Genomic DNA, 22,448 nt, shown 5'->3' on the forward strand with positions numbered 1-22,448 from the left:
TTTTTATGGTGGCGATGCTGTATCAAGGTTAGTTTCGTTGGACGTCGGTGTTAATGTGTCTTTTTGTTGGCTTGATGCCCTTATTTCTTCCGGTGTTTGCGGTTCCATTTGGATGTCAGTGCATTCGATTGAGGATGAAATCGAGATTACCTCTGGTGGTTCGTCCCGTGACGTGGTTCCTGGTTTGTCGGAGTGTTCGGGTTTAGGTATGATTTGTACTTGGCACACAACATTTTTGCTAAGTCCTTGGTCTTCTATGTTGTTGATCGGAATTGCGTTGCCAAATTTTCCGGTCAGTGTACCAATCCTTGTTCTAGTTGAGCGGCGAACCTGTCGTTCAAATTCCTCCGGTGTTCGTTTAGTATCAAAAATCTTTGCTGCTGGTTTGCTGGGTGATGGTGTTTTTCTGGTGGGCTCTGAGTCTGAAGATAGCGATATCGATGTGTCACATTCAAATTGTATATCCGCTAGTTTGGTCTTCTTTGTTGGACTTCGTGAATTAGCCGGTTTGGTTTGTTTAGTTTTGGTTTGATCTTTTTCTTTGGATCGAAGGTCGGTTGTATTGAACAGTTTATTGTGTCCTAAGTCCTTGCGGTTTAAGGTTTGACTAATGATTTGCTCCAAGTTTTAGGCGGTGATTTTTTCGGGCTTGTTTTCTTTTTATCTTTTCCTGGTACCGTAACTGTTTTCCTTTTAGTTCCGGTCGGATTGACGTTCGATGATTGGTTTTTGCTGCTAGTCTGTTCTCCTTTGGCCGGGCCTACTACATCGATTGGTTTCGTCTTTGTCACTGAAACACGAGGTTTTGCTCTGGGTAAGTGTTTATAGGCTACAAAATCTTTAAGGGCTGCTGGTCGACATTTTCCGTATACGCGGGGATCCGGTACGAAAGCAAGGCAATCATGTCTTATTACCCGTGGTTGCTTACCTTCCTCCCGAACCCACGCTGTGTGGGGAGAATAGATAACAATTGAACCATTTTCCAATATTCTAAACTGTGCGCCGAAAACCCCTGGTTTTTTGATTTTTCGTGCAATTGTTCCTGTTTTTCAGGCTATTTGATCAAGTTTATGAACAAGCTGTTTACTGATTGTGGTTTGTGTACCTTTGAAACGGTCATTTAGGAAAATAATAGTTGCCCTTTCAAAGTTTTGTTTTTCCTGTTTTGTTAGAGTGCCGATACGTTTTCTCGTTCTTAATTGTGCAAGACTGTTTTTGGGGTTTTCCTTTAGGAATTTGCGTTTTTCGTTTATCAAATCGTACGGAATATTAGATAAAGGTAAATGCGCACCTATTGGGAACTTTTCTATCAGTTGACGGGTCGAACTCGTCATCGCTGGAATCCCATTCAGTAACTCCAAGCGGCTGTTTGGAACATGTGGCCGAAGACGTGGCTACTTTGTCAGTGGTTTCTGGCGGATTTTTTTGTCGGTACGTTATGTCCAGTTCGTCCTCACTATTGATGTTTCGGTTCCACATGGCTTCCGCTGTAAGCGCCGGTTTTGTCAGTAGTTTCTGGTCTAAACAAGCAATCTTCGTGTTTTCCCAAGATAAAATAGATAATTTTGGGGGATGTGGCTATGTTGCTTAATGGCGTATTTAGTTTTCGACCAAATTGGGCTTCGAACGGCGTTATTTTTGTAATGGCATTCGGAGTAAATTTCAGAAATTAAATAAGCTCAGCAACATCTGAAGCAAGTTTGTATGGTACATTTCTATTGTCTATTTTCATAACTGACAATCGTCATTTAAGCGACCTTTTTAATCGATCCACCATGCCGATAGACCCGTGGTCGTCTACGGGTGCAAATATAAGTTTGACTATATGATTTTTACAATATAGCATAAAGTTTTTCGCCCTAAAGCCCTGTGCTTGGTCACATCTAACAGATCGTGGGACCCCGTGGTTAACAATGTGTTTGCATAAATCGAATTATTGTGTCCGCCTTGGTATTAGTTACCACTTTAGCTGATGGAAAACGAGAGAATCGATCGACCCCGACTAGTATGTAGACCTCCTTTTTATTTTCATCCGGTAATGGCCCCGCGAAAACCATTTGGATTTCTTCGTTGGGTTCCACCACTGCATCTAGTGCCGTAAAATGCTGTTTGCCCGAAATGAGTTTTAGGTTTTTAACTTTTTGGCAACATTCTTTACAACTCTGCGCCGTGGCAATGATATCCCGATGTAAGTATGGATACCAAATGTTTTTAGCCGCCTCCAGCATTCCGTCCCGGATGTGTGAGATGTAGCGATTCCACAAGGATTTGTCTAAGCTGTTTTGGGATGACAGCTCTGTCATTTTATAAGAGTTTTCCGTCCCATACTGACAGTCGATTTCGAACATTATAAAAGTATGCGCCGTAGTATGAATTCAAGTCATCCCACTTCTGTCCCCGTACCATGTTGAGAGGTGGCTGGAGTGACCTGTCTTTCTTTGTGGCCGCTAAAATAAAATTGCTGTCGAACACATTCCTGAGTTGCCGTCTATACATTTGGACGTCTTCCTCGTCCATAAATGCTGTAGCCAAACATACTGGTGGGGTATTGTCTTCTTCGATGGTTTGACTTTCCTGATCCACTGTGTCGTTTGCTACTCTTGTAAATGTCAGGCTATCTTCGGAAGGGATGACTTGGTGTGATGTATCGCTAAATGTAAGGTGTTGATTGAGATCCCTGAATGTGTCGAAGGATGAAATGTCCTTCGGGTGGAAGGAGATGACGGTTTGAGCCCCATTGTGGCATTTTCTCATATTTCATTTAAATGGTGGTAGTGACATACCGGACGCGGTGTTAGTCAGTTGTCTGTTCATGTTTAGTAACAATTTTGGACGTTCAATTTGATTTTCAATTTGTGTGCTATTTGAAGAATTTTGTTAATTTGAAGTACGCTGAGTGCGATTGAAATTTGGCAATGGACTTTTTACAGTGAGCTTTGCTTGCGGTGCAATCGAACTTGAAGCGAAATCGTTTTCGTTCCGGTTGAGCGATTGCGTGCCTAGCTTTCCGTTCGAATTTGTGTTCACTTCCGAATTAGAACTTGTGCTACTTGAATTTCAAGGCATTTTATGAAATCTTCATTCAAGGCAACAACAAAATGTTCGTCCCAATAGGCGGGTTTTGAGGTTTACCTACTGGATGTCTTGAAATATAATCAGTGAGCCCCATTTTAGAGCCCGCTAAAGGTTTTATATCAAAGTCAAATGGTAGTAACCGGTCTATCCATCTGGTTAATCTACTTTGATGTATTTTATGATTTTTATTGCATTGTAGCGCGCTGATTAGGGCTTGATGATCGGTAACTAGTGTGAATCTTCTACCATACAAATAGTATTTAAAGTGCTCTTTTGCCCAAACTGCTGCAAGCAGTTCTAATTCGTTAACCGAATATTTATTTTCACATGAACTAAGAAACCGTGAAGCGTAGGAAATGGTAGCCCATCCGTCCGGAGTTTCTGGTTCTAATGCACATCCGATACCGTCTCGGCTGGCGTCGCAGACCAGCCGTGTTTCCCGGCCACTTACGAAGTGGCGGTTTTCTGTAAAGTTGTGTAACGCCTCCAAAATGTTTTTAAATGCTTGTTCATGCGTCTCATCCCATGTGAAATGGAATTTATTTTCAACCGATAATAACGGACGGAGCGGTGTGCACAATTGTGCGAGGTTGAGAATGAATTTGTTTAGATGATGAATTGATCCCATAAAATTTTTGAGCTGTTTGAAAGTTTTCGGGTGACATAGTTGTACGATAGCTTCGGTTTTGTTTTGCATTGGGATTGTTTCATATTCATTAATGACATAACCCAACCATTTGACCTGTTTAGAATCAAATTTACTTTAATTGAGCGATATTGCCATATTTTCAGCATCCAGTTTGTCCAGAATTCTTTTAAGCTTATTAATATGATCTTCTTTTGTACCTAGGATATAATCAATATGTCATCCAGGAAAGCAAATGTATCTTTTTCATTGTTTAGTGTAAGGTCAATTGCTTTCTGGAATTCGGCAAGCATATCAGTAAGACCGTAGAAACCAGTTTGAAACTGATAAGTGCCAGTTGCCTGCCCTCCAATGATGCTAAAATTACATTGTTTTTGAGTCTTCTCGCTGAGTTTTAACTGACTGTACGCATAACTAAGGTCAAATGTTGAGAACAGTGTACTGCCCGGTTTTTTGTGACCTTCCTGAGCTGATTGAGCCACGTTATCAAGGAGTACGTCTTTATTTGGCATTTGATACTTATTCTTGTGTATCTTTTTATTAATTTGTTTAGAATCCATTGCTAGTTTGATGGATTGGTCTTTCTTCACTGTGATGACTATCGGGCTTATGAAATGCTGGTCACTACATTTTTCAAGTTTTATGATGTGTCCTTGATCTATAAGAAACCTGATTTCTCGCTCCACTTTCTCTTGAATATGGATGGCAATTCTTCGACCTTTTTCTTGCAACGCTTTGAATTCTTGGAGAAATGTTGTATGAACCATATGGTTTCTTGCTCTACCGATTCGTGTACATAACCCCGAATACGTAGATTTAACCCATTTATGTTAGTATTAACTGACTTACCAGCTGGTTGCTGCTGTAGTTGAATACCAATCAGAGGTAGGAGGTTTCTTCCAAATATCTCTGCGCGTCTGTCGTCCTTTACGATGAGGGATTTTGTCTTTATCGTCCATCCACCGGATTCAATGGGTGCGATGATTCGTCCAAGCAATGAAATTTTATATCCGTTTTAACAAAACATTCTGTTTGCCTCGTCGTTATCGTTTGTTTTTATCCGTTTGGCTGATTTAACTGTAGTCATTATTTGATTTGCACTCTTTTGGTTGATAAATGACGTGGGTGAGCCTGTGTTTGCGATAAACACTAGGTTGTTATCTCCACATCTAATCGGTATTAAATGTCCCTTCAAGTCTGTATCATCTAGTTGTCCAATTGTTTTTTTTTCGAATCGAATCGCATTCGTTGTCGAATCGTCCGGGTGGATTAGCTCCCAGCCAGGGATGAGATCGCCGGCTTGCATGTAGTTAAAGTATGCTGTTACATCCGTGTCCTGCGAGAATGGTTCTACTGTTTGTTTATCGTGACTTGCGTTTACGTCCGATGATTTGCATAGCCGCGAGTAGTGTCCACGTTTGTTACACTTATTACAGATTTTGTCCCGTGCCGGACATTTTTGGAGGTGCCCCATGCCAAAAAGATTACCACATTTAAAGCATTGTGTCTTTTGGTCTGTCTGCTGTCGTTCGGAGTTCCCCCTTTGTTGGATAACGATTATTGGTGTTACCTCTTTTTTGAATGAAATCAACTAGTTCGGATTTCACATTGGATACTTGGGTAGAGAGGGGAGATCCCTGTTTTCGGATAATCAACTGGTTTTCTAAACCTTTTTCTCTCCTGATTGCATAATCTAGCGCTTGCTCGGGTGTTTTCGTTTCCGCCCAGAGGTCTTTTTGTGACTCATCGTTCGACATGTTTGCGGTAAACGGGTCCCGGATGATCTCTGTCTCTAGTCGTCCGTCATTGCAATTGGGCCATTTGAAGTTTCCTTTCACAACCAATTTTGTTAATAGGCAGTGGTATTGCTCTATGTTTTCTGTCTTCCCTTGTTTTCTTGTGGAGGCCTCTTAGCGTTCAAATGTCACATTTGTTTCCTTTACGAAGAGTCGTCTCAGTCGATCCCAGAGGTCTCTTATTGAAATTTCGTGGATTTTGAGATCCGGATAGTATTTGGTCAATGTTCTTTGACCCTCAGTTCCCACACACAAGCATATATAGCTCGTGCATTTGATGTCCGCCTCTTTCCATAGAATTCCATATACTGTTGGGCCAAGATTGTCCAAATGTTGACATTGATTATTCCATGTGACCCGCTTTTCTTAGTTGCGTAGATTGCGATCTCTAAATTGTTTATCGGTTTCTCCCTCGATAAGGAGTTCGTACCCCGTTTCTTGAGGTTTTCTTACGGCTGGGGGGTTTTGTAGGAGCGTGTTCAAATTTACTCCGTCTTTTGTGATAATGCCAAGGAATAGTTAATGATTCTACTTGTCCCACTCTAACGGTGGTTCCGCTGAAGCTTTTTGCCAGAATGGTAATGGTGTGATTCCCAATGGGTTTTTGGTAACTGCTGGCTGCGCCATGTTATACCCACGGAAGTGATAAGCTATATCAACTGGATTGAGACTCTAAGTGTTCTATGAAAAAAGAAGAGTTTGAACCAACTTAAATTCATTCGACGTTAACGAAAGTCTGTTCATCTAGAATCTGACTTCGAAAGCATGTGAGTTTCAGAAGCTCATAATAATTATATTATAACAAGTTAGGTTTAGATAAAAACGTATTATAACAGACTTCTATAATTTATGTAATTAATACCAACTGGTTATATAGCGCCTAGAGATTAAGTATGTTGTATAAAACTGTTTGGTATTTCAGTTTCAGTAGATATAATCTCTTCTCTTTCCTGTATCTGTTCTTCTTCTATCCACTAGAAACGGACGGAATATTTGCGCTTGAGTGGTTTTTTCACCAACAAATTTTGATTTTTTAACGAGCCATTTTGCAAGGCTATGGAGTTTAAAGATAGCCAAAGTGAATCGACCCCCCCACCCCGAACTCGCACGAGCATCAGTTCCATGATGTAGAGAGTTAGAAGTTCAAATATAAAAACCAAAAACGTTTACCGCCAAATTGGCTCATTGTTCCGACTTTCGATACGAAAGTAACGGAAAATTTGTGCTCGGGGTGGGTTTTTTTTTTCTTCAGACAAATTTCGACTTTTTAACTAGCCATTTTTGACGGAAATTTTCTATATCATTCGAAAGCTATTGTTGTCCTGGGCTTAAATTTGAAAAGATATTTCACCTGTGATCATTTTTCGTAAAGTTATGAGGGTTTAAAGATTGCCATTTTGGCCATTTTGATCAATTTGGGACAATTAACGCGCAATATAATTCGCGCTATTAACGCGTAAGCGGAGAATTAGTCCGTCTTAGAAATCGTTCCAAATTGGTTGTAAGAAGCTTATTTGCCACAATTGATTTGGTACAAGGAGCAAAATCTATTGTTTTGTACTTTATATGGCGTGTGGGGGTGATGACTTTCTTAGAAAAATTTTCAAATTTTAGAAAAAAGTTTTTTTTTTTTTCATTTTTTTTTATTTCATTTAATTTTTTTTATGATGTTTATGTTATTACTGCTCCATAAACGTTAAAAGGCAGTCGAAACTTTCAGGGCTTCGCCCTGATACGAGTAGTCTTGTTGTTCCGACTTTCGATACGAAAGTAACGGAATATTTGTGCTCGGGGTGGGTTTTTTTTTTCTTCAGACAAATTTCGACTATTTAACTAGCCATTTTTGACGGAATTTTTTTATATCATTCGAAAGGTGCTGTTGTCTTGAGCTCAAATTTGAAAAAAATATTTCACCTGTGATCATTTTTCGTAAAGTTATGGGGATTTAAAGATTGCCATTTTGGCCAATTGGGGACAATTAACGCGCGATATATTTCGCGCTATTAACGCGTAAGCGGAGAGTTAATCCGTCTTAGAAATCGTTCCAAATTCGTTAAAAGAAGCTTATTCGCCATAATTTGTTTGTTACAAGGAGCAAAATCTATCTTTTTGTACTTTGTATGGCGTGTGGGGGGATGATTTTCATAAAAAATTTCAAATTTTAGAAAAAAAAATTTTCATTTTATTTTTTCTTACATTTAATTTTTAATGTTAATACTGCTCCATAAATCTTAAAAGGCAGTCGGAACATTCAGGGCTTCGCCCTGATACGAGCAGTCTTGTTTGATTTATTAACAAGCGATACAGTTCGTGATTTTAAAGCGAAAACGAAGTTTTAGTTCTTCTTAGAAATCGCTCTAAAATAAAACAAATCTGCTCGTATCAGGGCAAAACCCTCAATGTTCTGACTGCCTTTTAATTGGTCTCGAATGGTTTTAGATAAATTTTAAGCAGATAATATTAATTTTTAAGCGTTAGAAATTGAGTCGTCTATAGATATAATAAGATAATAGGGTCGTAGCATTTAACATCTGTGCATATTAGCATGCGTTAATTGCTTTAAGTGGATGAGCTTTCAGGCGAAAAACAAATTGACCTAAAGTAAAACCACTTGGATTTTTAATGAATTAGCCAAAGCCTAATTTCATTTAAATAAAAATTTCGACAACCACTTGATCTATTAGAAGAGTTAAGTTTTCCCTTTCGCCTATTTAAAAATTCGGTTAAGGCTCTTAAAAATACACTTTGCTCTTAAGTTTCCATCCACCCCATCGCCTCTTCCTTTTCACAATATCACTGAAAACCAAAATCATATTTAAGGGGAACTATTGCACCTTTGGAACTAATTTACGACGCCTAATTTTCGACGAAATGTTTTTACTAAATGCGCGCTGGCCGCCAACATATAGAAAGTTTGTTGAAGCCCCGAAAAAATTTGGCTAAAAAGAGTCTGTTTTGTATTATGGGAGAGCTACGAAAATCAGTTTGATCAAACGGATAAAAAAGATTTCGATCACCACAACGAGAAATTCTTGAATACTCGCCTGATGGAAATAGTTAGACTTTGCCAATCAACTCGCAGGACTAATCACGATAAAAAACAAACAAATTTGAACAAAAAACAAGAAAATTCTGAGACTACACTTTGATGAGTTGTTTCAATCGCCGTGTCACCACATCTGCTGTAAGTTAGCAGACCGTAGACCGACGCAGTGCCAGTGAGACATATCAAGAGATCAGCTACCATATGCTTCCTGTGAATGTGAGAAAACGCGCGTAATAAGTGCTCAGTTAGACTAAAGTTGGTCTCTCTTTGTTTCACTGAGAGATCAAATTAGCTAAGAAAAGCATGAAAAGAATAAACGGCATGATTTTGTGGTATATTTTAGACTGTCGCAATGTCTATCTGTAGCAGCGACACAATTATATCCCACCACAATTTATGTCGCCTTATTTTTCGCATTCAATCCACGCACAGACATTCAACGCTCTCTTAGGTCCCCTTTGGTCCAGTCGATTTGTCTTGATTGTGTTTGCAAGAGCAACATAGCGTCTACGTGCTAGTCTCAGTTCCTGTCTTTTTAGCGTCCGCATTTCAGCTCCGGATTGTCTGTTGTCTGTACTTTCAGGAATTAGGTCTCTGTAGTCTCGATTTTTCCTCCCTTTTGCGAGTAGCATTTTATCAATGTTCAGTAAAGGTATAGATACCAAGTTATGTTTAGTGTATCACTACATGTCATTTTGGAGGCGGTTACAATAACACGATATATTATGTATGTCATAGAAAGATTTCACACCGCAAAATTTAAGACTTACCAAGTCAATTCTAGTCACGTCATTTTACTAGTCACGTCAAAGTGAGTTCGCAGTCGCATGTTTAACTCACTAAGTCACATATTTACTGCACTTCATTATTCTCTTCACAAAATCACAATTCTCAAAACGCAATCACGCGTCGTCCGTCCTTCGATTTGGCAACGAAACGAGTCATAAGCCATCACATTTAGCCGCAATTTCAATTTTAGCAACAACAAAATCACTGTTTGCCACCATTAACGTCAGTCGCATCATCGAAAAATCACACACAAAATTCAATCCGTACGTCGAACATTGGTGCAAAAGAAGCACGCGCTTGCGTAGTCCAATTTTTACCGTGTTGTCTTCAATTCCCATATTTCACAGAGCAATGCGACTTATCTAACTTACTTTTCCTTACTGTTAGCTTATTTTATCTGAAATGTGAGAGCGAAAATTTTCAGCGTCTTCATCAAATTTACTACACGCAATTTACTGCAGCGCAATAAAAACAACAAAAATATAGAAAAAAGGAGGCAAAAACATTTCTGCGACATTTTTAGCGTTAAAAAAGAAGGACGAAAATTGCTTGAAAATGAAAAGTGTAGTCAGGTGAAACTTCAGTTGGTGCGAGTGGTGTTTATTTTTGACAACAGGAACTCACAGATTTCGTTCCTTTCCTGTCGCTTGGGCCAATCAATGCGACAGGAAGAGCCTTTTTCCTTACTTATGCACAATAATCACAGCCTTCTAAATAACAGAAGAATAAAGCAGAGGCTCATTTGTGATATAACTCCATATCTTGTCTTGAGCTGCATATGTGGTTGGTGCGTTGTCTTGTCTTGTCACATTTCGCCTATTGACATTTTTGACATTTGGCCTAGCAGCGCAACACACTTCCTTATAGAGCATAGCGAGTCCACACACGTGAACACAATTGCCAAACACACACAGACGTTTCCTGTCCCGATTCTTTTCATGCTTCCCAATTGATTTCTTTCCCGCACACACTAATACTGACTGACTCAGTCAATCACAGCAGCTCAAAAGGGCTCTCTTGTTTTCCACAATTACAGACAACCCGCCCGGCCGGGACAGCCAAGCAGGACCGACCTTACATTACGCCACACACAACATAGAGCTTTGTGGTGTCGTAAAATTAGCTTTTCTTTTACCACACATTACTTATTCAGAGCCCGATTCGACACCCAATGCAAATTGCGTGGGTCTGCATTACTCGCAAGGAAATTTAACTCCACTGAAAATACAGATTTCTTGAATGCATTTTTGTCGGTTTCGTCTCCAGAAATTTATGTAACTTCATAAACTGACACAAATTGAGCTCGAAAAGTCTACATAGTCCTGACGTTTCAAATTATTATTATCAAATTGTATTTTGAAACAGTACCCAAATGAAGTTTGACGATCCTTCTCCTTCTAAAGGTCAGATTTCTCCTCGTGGTGGGTCAACTCAGGCGCAAATTAACACATTACGGTGCACAGTGTCGTCTTGCGCATGCAGACATTTCACACCCAGTGCGAATAATCAAAGAGAGTGCACGAATTGCAGTCACGGTTGGATTCCACACGCTGAAGATAAACTGCATCACGGAATTTCGGATTTGGTGCAGACTCCTCAGCCTGTCAATGTGGATGTCGTATTTGATGTTGCGTCTTTAATTCTCTACGGGTCGCAGGCAATCCCGATAAAACTGAAGATTTTGCTCGACAAGTTGCTTGCAAGATTGCAACATAGTGAAGTTCTACAGGTAATGAAAAGTTGAATGATATATTCGTTTTCGGTTTTAGCCGAAACATGATTCAAAAACAAGTTTCAGTTTGAAAAACACAAACAGACCATTTGGTGTTTTTTCGATGACATTTGCTGATTCAAAACTCAATAAAATTGAATGTTTTAAGCGCTTCTAATTGCTTTACTGTAGGTGATTTATTCGCTGGCGTGGACATATGAAGACTACGTTCGCGGTTACAAATACAAGGAAGGTCTCTTGACTCTCAGCTCTTGGATACTTCCTAATCAAGATGAAGAAAAAATAATCCTTCGGCACTTCGCTAAATTCCCAGAGACCCGAGATGTTGCCAATAAGTTCATTCAAGTTTTGGAAGATGGGAAGAAACATCAGCCTAATTCCGAAGAAGCTAGAAGCGTTTATCAATCAAAGTTACGAGGAATCATCGCTTCGATGCCAAGCAGCATCGGGACACCAAGCTCGCATGTACCGCCAGTGCAAAGTCCGGTGCTGTTTCACGCGATGTCGGGGGACAATAAGTCGCCGTCACATTTTTCGCTGAGGGGTCCTCCCGGATTGATGCAGCCGTCGATTAGCCTGCCGACAAAGACAACCCAGATTGTGAATCCTGTTCCGAAAATCACGCAGCCCTTTTCTGGTTAGAGTACATTTATAAAGCTTTAAAGGTACAAAATGGCCTCGTGGATTTTTTTAACGAAAAATTCGTACTCATTGGTGTTGTATTAATAGTTTATGCCACTGTCATGACTGCTTCTTTGTTATTTGCATGGTTCATACACGGACAGGCATTTTCTACTTATAATACTTTCTACAAAAAATTCGTCTTAAAAAAACTACCGCGGAATATTGAACTTTTTTTGTGAATTCTCTTAACATATGTCAACGACTTCGATATTATATGATCAGTGGCGTGCGCAGAAACTTTTCTAGGGGGGGAGCGGTTTTTCGAAAAGTTTTGAAGATTTTGACCTTTTTTTAGGTTGACCAATTTGATTTTCCGAGCTCACTATAAGGACCTATATAAAAAAATTTCTGCGCCGAAACAGTTTTTTCTAGGCAATTTTTGGAAATATTTGACCGAAAAGCACCGTTTTTTCGGCGACCGGTTCCCCCTCAAAATTAGGTTAAATTGGAGCCGTTTAGAAAAATTTTGAGGTTGGTCAGCCAAAAATGAATGTCGTTAAGTCATACCAAAGGGGGACCCTATGGAAAAATTTGGCAACCAGAATTGAGAGGAAGAGGACTGTCGACAAACCACCACCCCCCCTCCTCCCCGCCCCCCCCCCCCCCCCCTCGACACACTACTGGACAAAACTGTCTCTCGAATCTAAATCCGCGCAGCTGTTTTTACTCATTCAAACAAAACTTTCATAGTGAAGTTTGATAGAATGTATACGCATCTTCTTTGTTGCAAAAACGCTCAGTGGTATTTTTGATTGTTTTTTTTTAAATTTTACTGCGAAAATTTCTGAACCAGGGGTGGATCAGATTTTCTCGAGATAAAGGGGGGGGGGAGTTGGTGATTTCTCAAAAAAACTCTCGAATTTTTATAAATTTTTGTCGACCTTCTTTTCTAACGTCGACCAAATTGTTTCTCCGAGCGCTCCCAGAATACTATTTAGACACATCATGTTGACAAACCTTTCTGCGTCATAAGCAAGTTTTTGCAAAGTGTAAAAAATGCCGTTTTGGGCACTTTTTGGATGGTTTTGACGCGCGCGCTGGCCCTAAAAGTTATTATATCTCGCACCAAGGAGCCTTTAGAAACGTTTCATGATTCGGAAATGGATGATGAAACGTTTCATGAAATGGATTGTTATAAAATAGCATCAAAGGGGATCCTTTGGGTGGCGAGGGGGTCGATTCCCCAAGGAAAGATCGGAAACCATGGATGTTTAGATTTCTCTCCGAGAATTCAGTCACGACAAACGATAACGATCAATCAGAATGAAGAAATCATTGAGCCTCAATCGATGGCCTTGCAGAGTAAAACTTCGCCCGCGAGGTCCCGACCTCAAAATCCGAGTCCAGCTCTATTCACCTGTACAATCTGTAAACGAACATTCCGATCACCTCTGATGTTTAAACTGCACAAGAACCTCCATGCCAAAGATGCGAACAATTCGGTAGTTTTGAAACGAAAACCGGGAGCTGTTCAAAAGAAACCAAGTTCTGTTTTTGCGACAAACTTCGAAAATGTTTCTTTCGGGGAAATGGAATCACAAGGGAGCTCTTCGCAACCACAAACCACAGCGGACGGAATTTTATCGAAAGTGACTGAGCGAAAATTAGTATCAAACAATGAGCTTCAGAGTCTTCAGAGCTTAGTTGCACACTTGGAAAAGAACAGTTCTCAATCTAAGTCCAATGATAGTGCGACAACCGGAAGACCAGGTGCTCAAAGTTAGTGCAGTTTTTTATTTAATATATTCGAGTAATTTGAGCAAAAGTTTCAAATAAAAAAGTTTTAAATTATTTTAAGATGCTTAAGTTTTTTCTAAAATTGGAGTTCTTCATAAACCTTCGTATTTTTAGAAAGCCCGCTGAAATGTCCAAATGTCAAAATAGGACATGATGTAATTTCATACCCTCCAAACGCGTCCCTGGAGATTGGACCCGGTGGCACTATGATTCCGACCCTGAACTGCAAAGCCACAGCAAGTCCAACGAGCACAACTGGATCAACTAGCATTGCGTCCAACTCATCTCGTGACTCGAGTTCAAATGAGTCCAAAAGTGGGAATCCTTCGCTGGAGTTTGACCTCGAGGTTCCGGTGTTTGCTGAGACGATGGAGGGTCTTATTTGTGGAGTTTGTCACAAAACGTACAAAAACAAGACCTGCTTGAAGCAGCACTTTAATAATGTCCATTTAAGACTGCAGCATTCATGCTGGATCAAAGGTCTGTAGAAATGTCGTTGTTTTTTTTAAAAGCATGTTTTCTAAACTTTGTAATGTTTTACTCTTTCAAACAATAAAAACTTGTTAAAAAATTAGGATACCACTCGTGTTGTAAAAGAGTGACTTAAACTAAGAATAGATTAAGACTGTGGATGATTAAGATTCCTACTAAAATTGTAGGCTTTTATTTAAGACTAAATAAAAGACGGGGATTCTATCTAAGTTAAGAGAGGTTTAAAAGATTGAATTGGTTGCGATTTATTTGTTACGTATCATAAAAGATAGTGTCCAATTCAGAGTCTACCAAAAGCCGTTGCGCTTTTGGCAGGTATATAAATTAACAACTTAAAGGTCGATGGTAAGTTAAGATCAGAGGTTAAATAAACAAACCATAATACTTTTACATTCCCCGCGAAATTTTATCTATAATCTATCCCTTTCGCCTCACCAGAAGGGAACAAAACAAAAATGATTAAGCACTAAGATGAATGAATCAGTAGGCGCATTGTCTAGGACCCCCGAGAGTGGATCTAGATTCGTAAGAACACAGATTTGATAAAGGGCCCAAGAGGCGTATCATAAACTAAGTACAATTACACGGTTATCAGGTCGAAAGGGTGGGTGTACAGTACGGGGAAGACCGGTGATCGGACCCGACGGGCCGGACGGCAAGTTCAACAAACAAAAACAAAATTCCAAAACAAAGCACCTTAGATCGAATAATATGTATTCGTCGGAAGAAATAACTGTAGACTGGTGACTATAGGCAAGCAAGAAACTGAAATAGCACCAGGGTGAATAGAGTCATAAGGTATGCAGGGAGTTATCCTTAGAATAAGCGAAATAACTGGGTAGAACCAAAATGGATAAATCTAATGGTTATCCGGTGGTAGCGCCCCATGGGTTAACAGAACTATAACGAGATTCGGGCTGAATTCTATGGCAAAAGCAAGGGTATAAGTGTTACCAATCATAACTATGGCTTAAAATAACAGCACTAGAGGTTTGTATGACTCTAGGGTCATGGAATGTTAGTAGCATTCAACAATAAACAGGACGTACAGGTACTAAAAGTTTTACAATGGAGTTTTGGTAGATCAAGAATGTTTTTGATAACATCTGTTTTGGAGTTTCTACATCTAATTAGATTCCCGATTTGCTGCTTTATTTATTGTCCATCTCCTTAACTCCTCCAGTGTCATTGGCCGTCCAAGGAGTTCTATCGCCGAAATGATAGAAGAGGTGTTCAGCCAGTCTGGGTCAGGTACGATGGGGACAAATGTGGAAGTTGAAATTTCGTAAGATAGGCCCGATGGGTTAAATCGCGTGGAGCAGACATCAGGGCTAAATTTGACCTTCTTGTCAGGACTCTTTTGATCGTCTGTTTTTAAGGGCTTTGGGTCACTTGGGTACGCATCGTTTTCTTCTCGCAAGTGAACTATAGTAGGCCGTGAAGATGAAGGTGGTGTTAATGTTGTCAGGTCTACTAGGTCGACATGGTGGCTTTCCATTTCTACCGTAGTTGCTTCCAACGTTGAACATACTGAGACTAAACTAGGTGAACCGAATTCTAGGGCATCACGATCTTCCTCAGTTAGATCGACTATACTGGTAAATACTCTCTCGCCTAGCATCTTGGGAGGCTGCCTAGTTCGCATAGGTCTGGTGTTCTGACGTGTAAAAATTTCTGACAGTTTTTTCGAGGGTGGTGATTTCATTGGAGATGACGCTTTCCTTTTAGCAGTACCGGACAATTTCTGTGTCTTCGTAGAACGGTCAGAATGTGTTTGTTTGGGTCCCGTCTCCGCCATGGTGGTTTGTTCTCCAGTAGGTTTAGGGAACTCTCCTCCGGGATTCTCTGGAAGTACCGGCATTTCTTGGATCGCTTCATCGCCCTCCTCCCTAGTGTCCAAGAGAATCAACTGTGGGGTCGCTTGAAAGTCTCTTTCATTGTCACCGGAATCCAAGTCGATCAAAGGAATCTCATCTAACTCGACCTTCTGGTCGGCGTGGTCTGATGATTCTAGCTTAGGATCTGTTCGGTCGGACATTAGGTGTTCGTCTCGTTTCGTAGTTTCGAGTAGTGTTTTCTCCTTGAGGTCTCTTAGTGTCATTAAGTCACTAGCATTATCGTCTGACATCTCTTCATGTGGTTCGATTGTCACTCCGGGTTCATTTAGGTAACTTTTAAGAAGTTCGGGTTTGCCCGACGGGCTTGGTTCTTGGTCGCTCTCGAGGCCAATCGGTGTTCTCAGTCTCTTTCTCTGTTCTTCTTCTTCTCTAAGAAGAGTTTCCCTAGAACTGTTCATGGCCGCGTTTCGCCTCGCAATGTCAAGCTCTTGAAATTTCCACTGAAGATTTCGTTTCTTTTGGGTAGTTTTTGAGCTTTTAAATCCGATATTTCTTGGAGGTTTTGCAGTTTTCCTCAATCCTTTAGTCGCATAAAATCTAACTAATTGGTCTCGTTTTCTCGGACTTGGTTTCTTCTGGGTGCACTGTCTTTTAATGGCTAAATCAGATTTACGTATTATTTTACCATTTTTTAGAGTCACAGTGTGATCTGATTCCCTTACGATTTCGTCCTTAAGTACTCTATAGTATGGTTCATTTTTCATTCTATCTTGGATTTTTCGATAAACAATGGTCTTACCCGACGGGTTGTTCAGAATTGAGTCCTTTATGCCCAAGGCATCTCTTTTTTCTGACCGGGAGAGGACTTTTACTGGGGATCCAGCACTTGTTGGTACATATCTCACGGCATTTGAGATATCCTCCGAGGATGATGAATTTTCATCGACATCTCCATCTTCTATGTCGGCAGGGGCATCCCAGTCATGTCTTCGCTCTCGGCTCATTAGTTTTTTGCCTTTATCTATACATAACAAAGTTTTGTTCCAATCAAGGTTATTCGAAGAGGGTGATTTGACCAAATTATGCCAGATAGTGTTTGGGGATCTACCGAAATGTGCTTCGAAAGGAGAACAGTTAAGCGACTGTTGAGTTACTGTTCTTAAGCATTTTATTATTTTCAGGAGTGCAGATTCTAGTGAAGGTTTTGGACGTTCTTGTGCCATAACCAGGAGTCGTTCCTTAATGGTCCTGATTAGGCGTTCCACTAATCCCGTAGCTCTATGATCACCCACTGGGCTAAATATCACCTTTATGTTGTGATCGTGGCAGAATTCTCTAACTTCCTTGGAGATGAAACCAGATCCTTGATCTGTTCTAATTGTTCTAGGTATCCCGTGTAAAGCAATGTATTTACTAAGGAAGTTTATAATAGATTTTGCCGATGTACTGGATGTTATTTGAGCTGATGGGAATTTTGAAAATCTGTCTACACACACCAATATGTATTTTTTTGTTCCCCATACTAAAGGTAACGGACCAGCGAAATCTAATTCCATTTCTTGGTTTGGTTCTTCGACCATTGGGAGTTCCCCTAGGGTATTGTGTTTTATAAGAGGTTTCAAATTTTTACCTGCTTTCACGCACTCTATACAATTTTCGCCGTGGACTTGGATTTCACGGTAAATTTTCGGCCACCAGATGTATTGCGTTGCCAGGCTTTTCATTGCGAACTGGCCGGGGTGGGCTTCGTGTAGTCTGTTCAGCATAGTCGATCTTAGGCATGCTGGGATTACTAAACGGTTGTCCAAATAGAGGCATCCTCCACTGACATGTAAGTTATTCAAATATGACTTATAATAGTTTCCCAGTTGTAGGATATCCTGTTTTCGGTCTTCCTCGATTGCCTTGATTATCTTTTTCAGAATTAGATCTTGTTTCGATAAGAGGGACATAAATTTAGAGTCAAATATTTCCGGCCAAGAGAAAGGGAATAAGTTAACTGTTTTCTTTTTGCTAGGTGATCTATTCTCGGGTTTGTCCGACGGGTTACTAGTATTTGGTGTTAAAACGTCCGTGTTTTCTTTAGTAGTAAGTTCTTTTTGTTGGTTAAATTCAATTTGTTCTGCCATTTCTTTCAGGATTTTAAAATTCGTAAAAAAGTCGTTAGTTTTGCAAGATGAGTCACACAGTTCTGTACGCGAGTGAGAATTTTGACACACTGAAATGTTGGAATGGTTAGATATCGCTTGGAAAGTTTCAGCGGCATTAGCAATTCGTTTCTCACGTTCTATTTCTTGACTGGTCATATGATCTGTTGACTGGCTAATCGCATTGCAAGAAGTGACGTCATGTGCTAAGAAATGTTGAGAAAATTTATTTCTTATTTGCGCCCACGAATTTTTTGGCATAAGGTGATCAAAGCCTAGGAGTGTACTAATCTGGTTTACTGAAGCGATAACAAACTTCTCGTCATCCAGAGAAACTAGTACGGGTTCACCCGATGGGTGTCGGGATATATAATCGACAAATCCCATATCTTTACCGGGTAAATGTTCTACGGTAAAGTCGAACGGTAATAGTTTATCCGCCCAACGGGTGAGGCGTGATTGGGCCGTTTTAGTGTATTTATCGTCTTTCAGTGCTCCTATTAAGGCTTTGTGATCTGTTAAAATTGAGAATTGTTTACCCAGTAGATAATTTTTGAAATGATCTAGTGCCCAGACTAATCCCAGTAATTCGAGTTCGTTAGTGCTGTATTTTAATTCGGCGATATTCAAAAATCTGCTAGCGAACGCTACGGTCTTCCAATTTCCCCAATGGTCTTGTTCGATTGACGCGCCCAATCCTAAATGTGAGGCGTCGCATTTCACCCGAGTGTTCAGTTTTACATCGAAATGGTGGTTCGTCACCGTATTACAAATTTCGTTCTTGATTTTTTCAAACGCTTCCGTATGTACTGTGGACCACTTAAATGGTTTATTCTTTTGCATAAGTTCTCTGAAGGGTGTTGATAGGGACGCTAGGTTTGGTATGAAGTTATTAAATTGGTTAATCGATCCCATTAAGGATCTGATGTCTTTAATACAGTTTGGTTCTTTTAGGTTTCTGATTGCGTCAGATTTATGTATTAATGGTGTCGTCCCTTTTGCGTCGATTCTAAATCCCAACCATTCTATGTTATGAGTTAAAAACGTGCATTTTTCCCATTTTATGGCTAGTCCCTCGTCATCTAGCGTTTTTAACACATTAATGACTAGCTTTTTATGTTCTTCCTCGCTACCTACGGTGGCGATTAGGATGTCGTCAAGATAACAATGAGTATTTGGTAGTTTTTCCGTCAAACGGTCCATTATACGTTGAAATTCATTGGGCATATCGCCTAGTCCATAGAATCCGGTTTTAAAACGGTATGAACCCGTTACTTCTCCCCCCACAATGTTAAAATTACACTGATTACTTGCCTTTTTCGAAAGCGGAATTTGGCTGTAGGCGTATTTTAGATCTATCGACGAAAACCAGATGTTTCTTTGATCGTGGCCGCTAATAGTGACTGCAACGTTGTCAATTAGTTCGAATAGATTCGGCATTTGATATCTATTGCGAAATATTTGTTTGTTTAGTAGTTTTGAGTTCAACGCTAGTTTTATTGATCCATCCCTTTTTGCTGTAATCACGATAGGGGAAATAAAACAATCTTCAGAGCATCTAGATAGTTTTTCAATGTGTCCGTCACTTAATAATTGGTCGATGCATAGTTTGACTTTGGGGAGAAGATGGATTGGGATACGTTTCCCTTTCACCTGTATCGGTTTTATCGGCTCGTTAAAATAAGTATTAACTACGTAGTTTTTTGATCTACCAGTTCTTTTTATAAGGTCTGGAAAGTGCTTTGATATGTATAATTTAAACTCACGTTGGGATGATGTCTCTTGGTTTTGATCCTGTTGGATGTCGGATGCGAATTTTATTTGATTGACATTTGTCCCGATGGGTGGTACTTTCTGGTTTTCCCGTGACTTTGACCCGTTGGGTGGAGGTTGTTTTTGAAATACTACAATACCCAAATTTGGTAGGATGTCATTTCCTAGTAGATTTCTTTCAGCCCCTTCTGTGATAAAAAGTTTTTGATCATTAGCCTCCCATCCTTTCGATTGGATTTTCACTCGAACTTTTCCAATAATATTGATCGTACTCCCGAAACCCTGGTATGCTTTCTTTGTTATCTCGTCCACAGGTTCTAGCTTTACAAATCTGTCTCGTATCTTCAGTTCGTGTAGTAGGTCTTTTTTCATGAAGGAAACTGGGCTTGCAGAGTCAATTTGGATCTCGGTATAGTAGGGGTTGAATTTTCCCAGAGCTACTTTTAGTGTCTTTTTCAATTCTAATCCTTCGTGATTGAATACTGTTCTCACTCCGCGCTCTATTTTGTCTTCTACGGCATTTATTTGGTTATCTGTGTCGATGGATAGAACTAAGAAGTCGTCTAGGTTAACCTCAAATTCGGGATTTTCCTGCGGGTTGGCCCGGATATTTTCGTTTTCTTGGGGTACCCGATTCTGATCGACGATGTTAGTTTGAGTTTTTGCTGAACTCCTACAGTGTTTAGCAAAATGTCCTTTCCGTCCGCACGTATTGCAGTTTCTATCTCTAGCCGGGCATGTGGATAGGTGTCCTTTTTTGAATTGCTGACCGCAATTACGGCACTTGTTATTTTCGACTATGTTTAATGTTGGTTCGTTCTTCACGTATTGTGATCTTGGTCCTGGGTTGTAAGTTGGGAATTTTAGATACTGTTGATGAATTTTAGTACCTTTTTCGTGAACTAATACGTAAGATAGTACGTTTTCTGGGGTCAAGTATTCAATGCATAGTTTCTTTTGGATCTCGACATTTCTCATGTTGGTTATGAAAATGTCTCTTACTAGTTCTGACTCGAGTTCCCCCAGTTTACAATTTTTTGCTAGTTCTGAAAGAATTTCATGGAATTTTTCTAAGGACTCATGTTCTTTCTGTCTTCGGCCAAAAAATTTAAATCTTTCGTATGTTAGGTTTGTAGTGATCGTGAAAGTCGTTTTTAATAGTTCCCAAAATTCTGCGAAATTAATATCCAGAATTTTTTTTCCAGGATTTTTATGAGAAAAGCATTTCTGTCCTTCTTTCCCGAGTGCTAGGTATAGCTGTGATTTGAGCTTCTTGTCAATATCTCCTATTTGAAGTCCGTTGAATTTTGCGTTATCTTCCGCCCTTCTCCTTTTTAATTCTTCGTTGTAATTTTGTACTGCTACTCTATGACGTTCCTCTTTTTCGGCCCGACGGGTCTGATCCTCGGATGGGTCCAGTGGTTCTGCCATAGGGTAGATTAGTTCATCTCTTATCGGTGGGTTAATTACATCTTCGATGTCTACGGAGTCTTTCGCAATAATTGTCAGTTGGAATTTTTCCGCCCACCTTTCCCAGTCATGTTGATTTTCGTATGATGAGTTGTTCCAAAAAAAACTCTAGTCCGCGTAGGTTTGATTCATTCGACTGCGCCATGTTAAAAAATTAGGATACCACTCGTGTTGTAAAAGAGTGACTTAAACTAAGAATAGATTAAGACTGTGGATGATTAAGATTCCTACTAAAATTGTAGGCTTTTATTTAAGACTAAATAAAAGACGGGGATTCTATCTAAGTTAAGAGAGGTTTAAAAGATTGAATTGGTTGCGATTTATTTGTTACGTATCATAAAAGATAGTGTCCAATTCAGAGTCTACCAAAAGCCGTGCGCTTTTGGCAGGTATATAAATTAACAACTTAAAGGTCGATGGTAAGTTAAGATCAGAGGTTAAATAAACAAATCATAATACTTTTACAATATGGCTGTTTGTCTGTATAAATATAGGTGTCAGTACATATTTACACATAGATACTTTCATACATGCACATATACATACATACATACACACAGGATCGGGCCTGAAGCCGATGTAACTTCAACCACAATTGTAAAACTAGGCACTTCAACCAATAATTATCTTTTAACACTACAAACTTATAATCTTTCAAATAAGCGCTCCATTTCATGGACTTCCTCGACAATTAGTAGGCTTTTTCAGACTTTGTAGGCTAAGCTAAGCACTGACAAAACGTGAATTAACTTTTGTATTGAATGAACTCTTTAAGTTTTCAGTAGCGAAACTGACGCTGAGCAAAATCTGCGAAAAGGTTTGGATTGATAATTATATTTTTTCATTGAAGCTTACATTATCGTGGTAATTTGTTCTTTTTGTAATTTGTAATTTCTTGGTAATTTGTAATTTCTTGTTGAATTTTGAAACAAAAAAACGCTCTGGTATAAGACTTTGGTTTCTGATTGGTGACTATATCACCTGGTAAATAACTTCTGAATCTGGTTGCTGATTACATCTTGCTACTTCTAAAAAACTTAAAAAACTCTAGTTTACCTTCCAACAATGATTAAATGATAGCATCACTGTCCAAAGAACTTAAAGTCAGTGTCCTCGTTAATTCTTTGTGAGTCCTTAATAACTTTACACAATTGAATGATCAAAACAAGAATATCTGAACTAAGAGTTGAAACTTATTTTAAAAAAAAAGATAGTTAAAAAAA

The 22,448-nt window shown here is 39.5% G+C and overlaps 2 protein-coding genes across 3 annotated transcripts in view; both read left to right on the forward strand.

Moving 5' to 3' along the window:
* LOC134847739 (uncharacterized) overlaps positions 1-22,448 on the forward strand; it is a 569,481-nt gene that overhangs the window by 240,783 nt on the left and 306,250 nt on the right. The gene's annotated exons all lie outside the window — the stretch shown is intronic.
* On the forward strand, positions 9,059-13,993 carry LOC134839219 (zinc finger protein basonuclin-2-like). The gene is made up of 4 exons (XM_063854699.1): positions 9,059-11,081; positions 11,256-11,721; positions 12,984-13,487; positions 13,620-13,993. Exons 1-4 carry the CDS (start codon positions 10,725-10,727, stop codon positions 13,991-13,993), a joined length of 1,701 nt encoding a protein of 566 aa, XP_063710769.1. The 5' UTR covers positions 9,059-10,724.

This window comes from Symsagittifera roscoffensis, chromosome 1 (genome assembly GCF_963678635.1).
Source record: "Symsagittifera roscoffensis chromosome 1, txSymRosc1.1, whole genome shotgun sequence".
Classification (NCBI taxonomy): domain Eukaryota; kingdom Metazoa; phylum Xenacoelomorpha; order Acoela; family Convolutidae; genus Symsagittifera; species Symsagittifera roscoffensis.

Excerpts from the sequence above, each read along its gene's own strand:
- LOC134839219 (XM_063854699.1), top strand. The coding sequence starts at position 10,725 with ATGAAGTTTGACGATCCTTCTCCTTCTAAAGGTCAGATTTCTCCTCGT. Across the intron at positions 11,722-12,983 it reads AATCACGCAGCCCTTTTCTG|ATTTCTCTCCGAGAATTCAG; the intron begins GTTAGAGTACAT and ends ATGGATGTTTAG. Across the intron at positions 13,488-13,619 it reads CGGAAGACCAGGTGCTCAAA|AAAGCCCGCTGAAATGTCCA; the intron begins GTTAGTGCAGTT and ends TCGTATTTTTAG.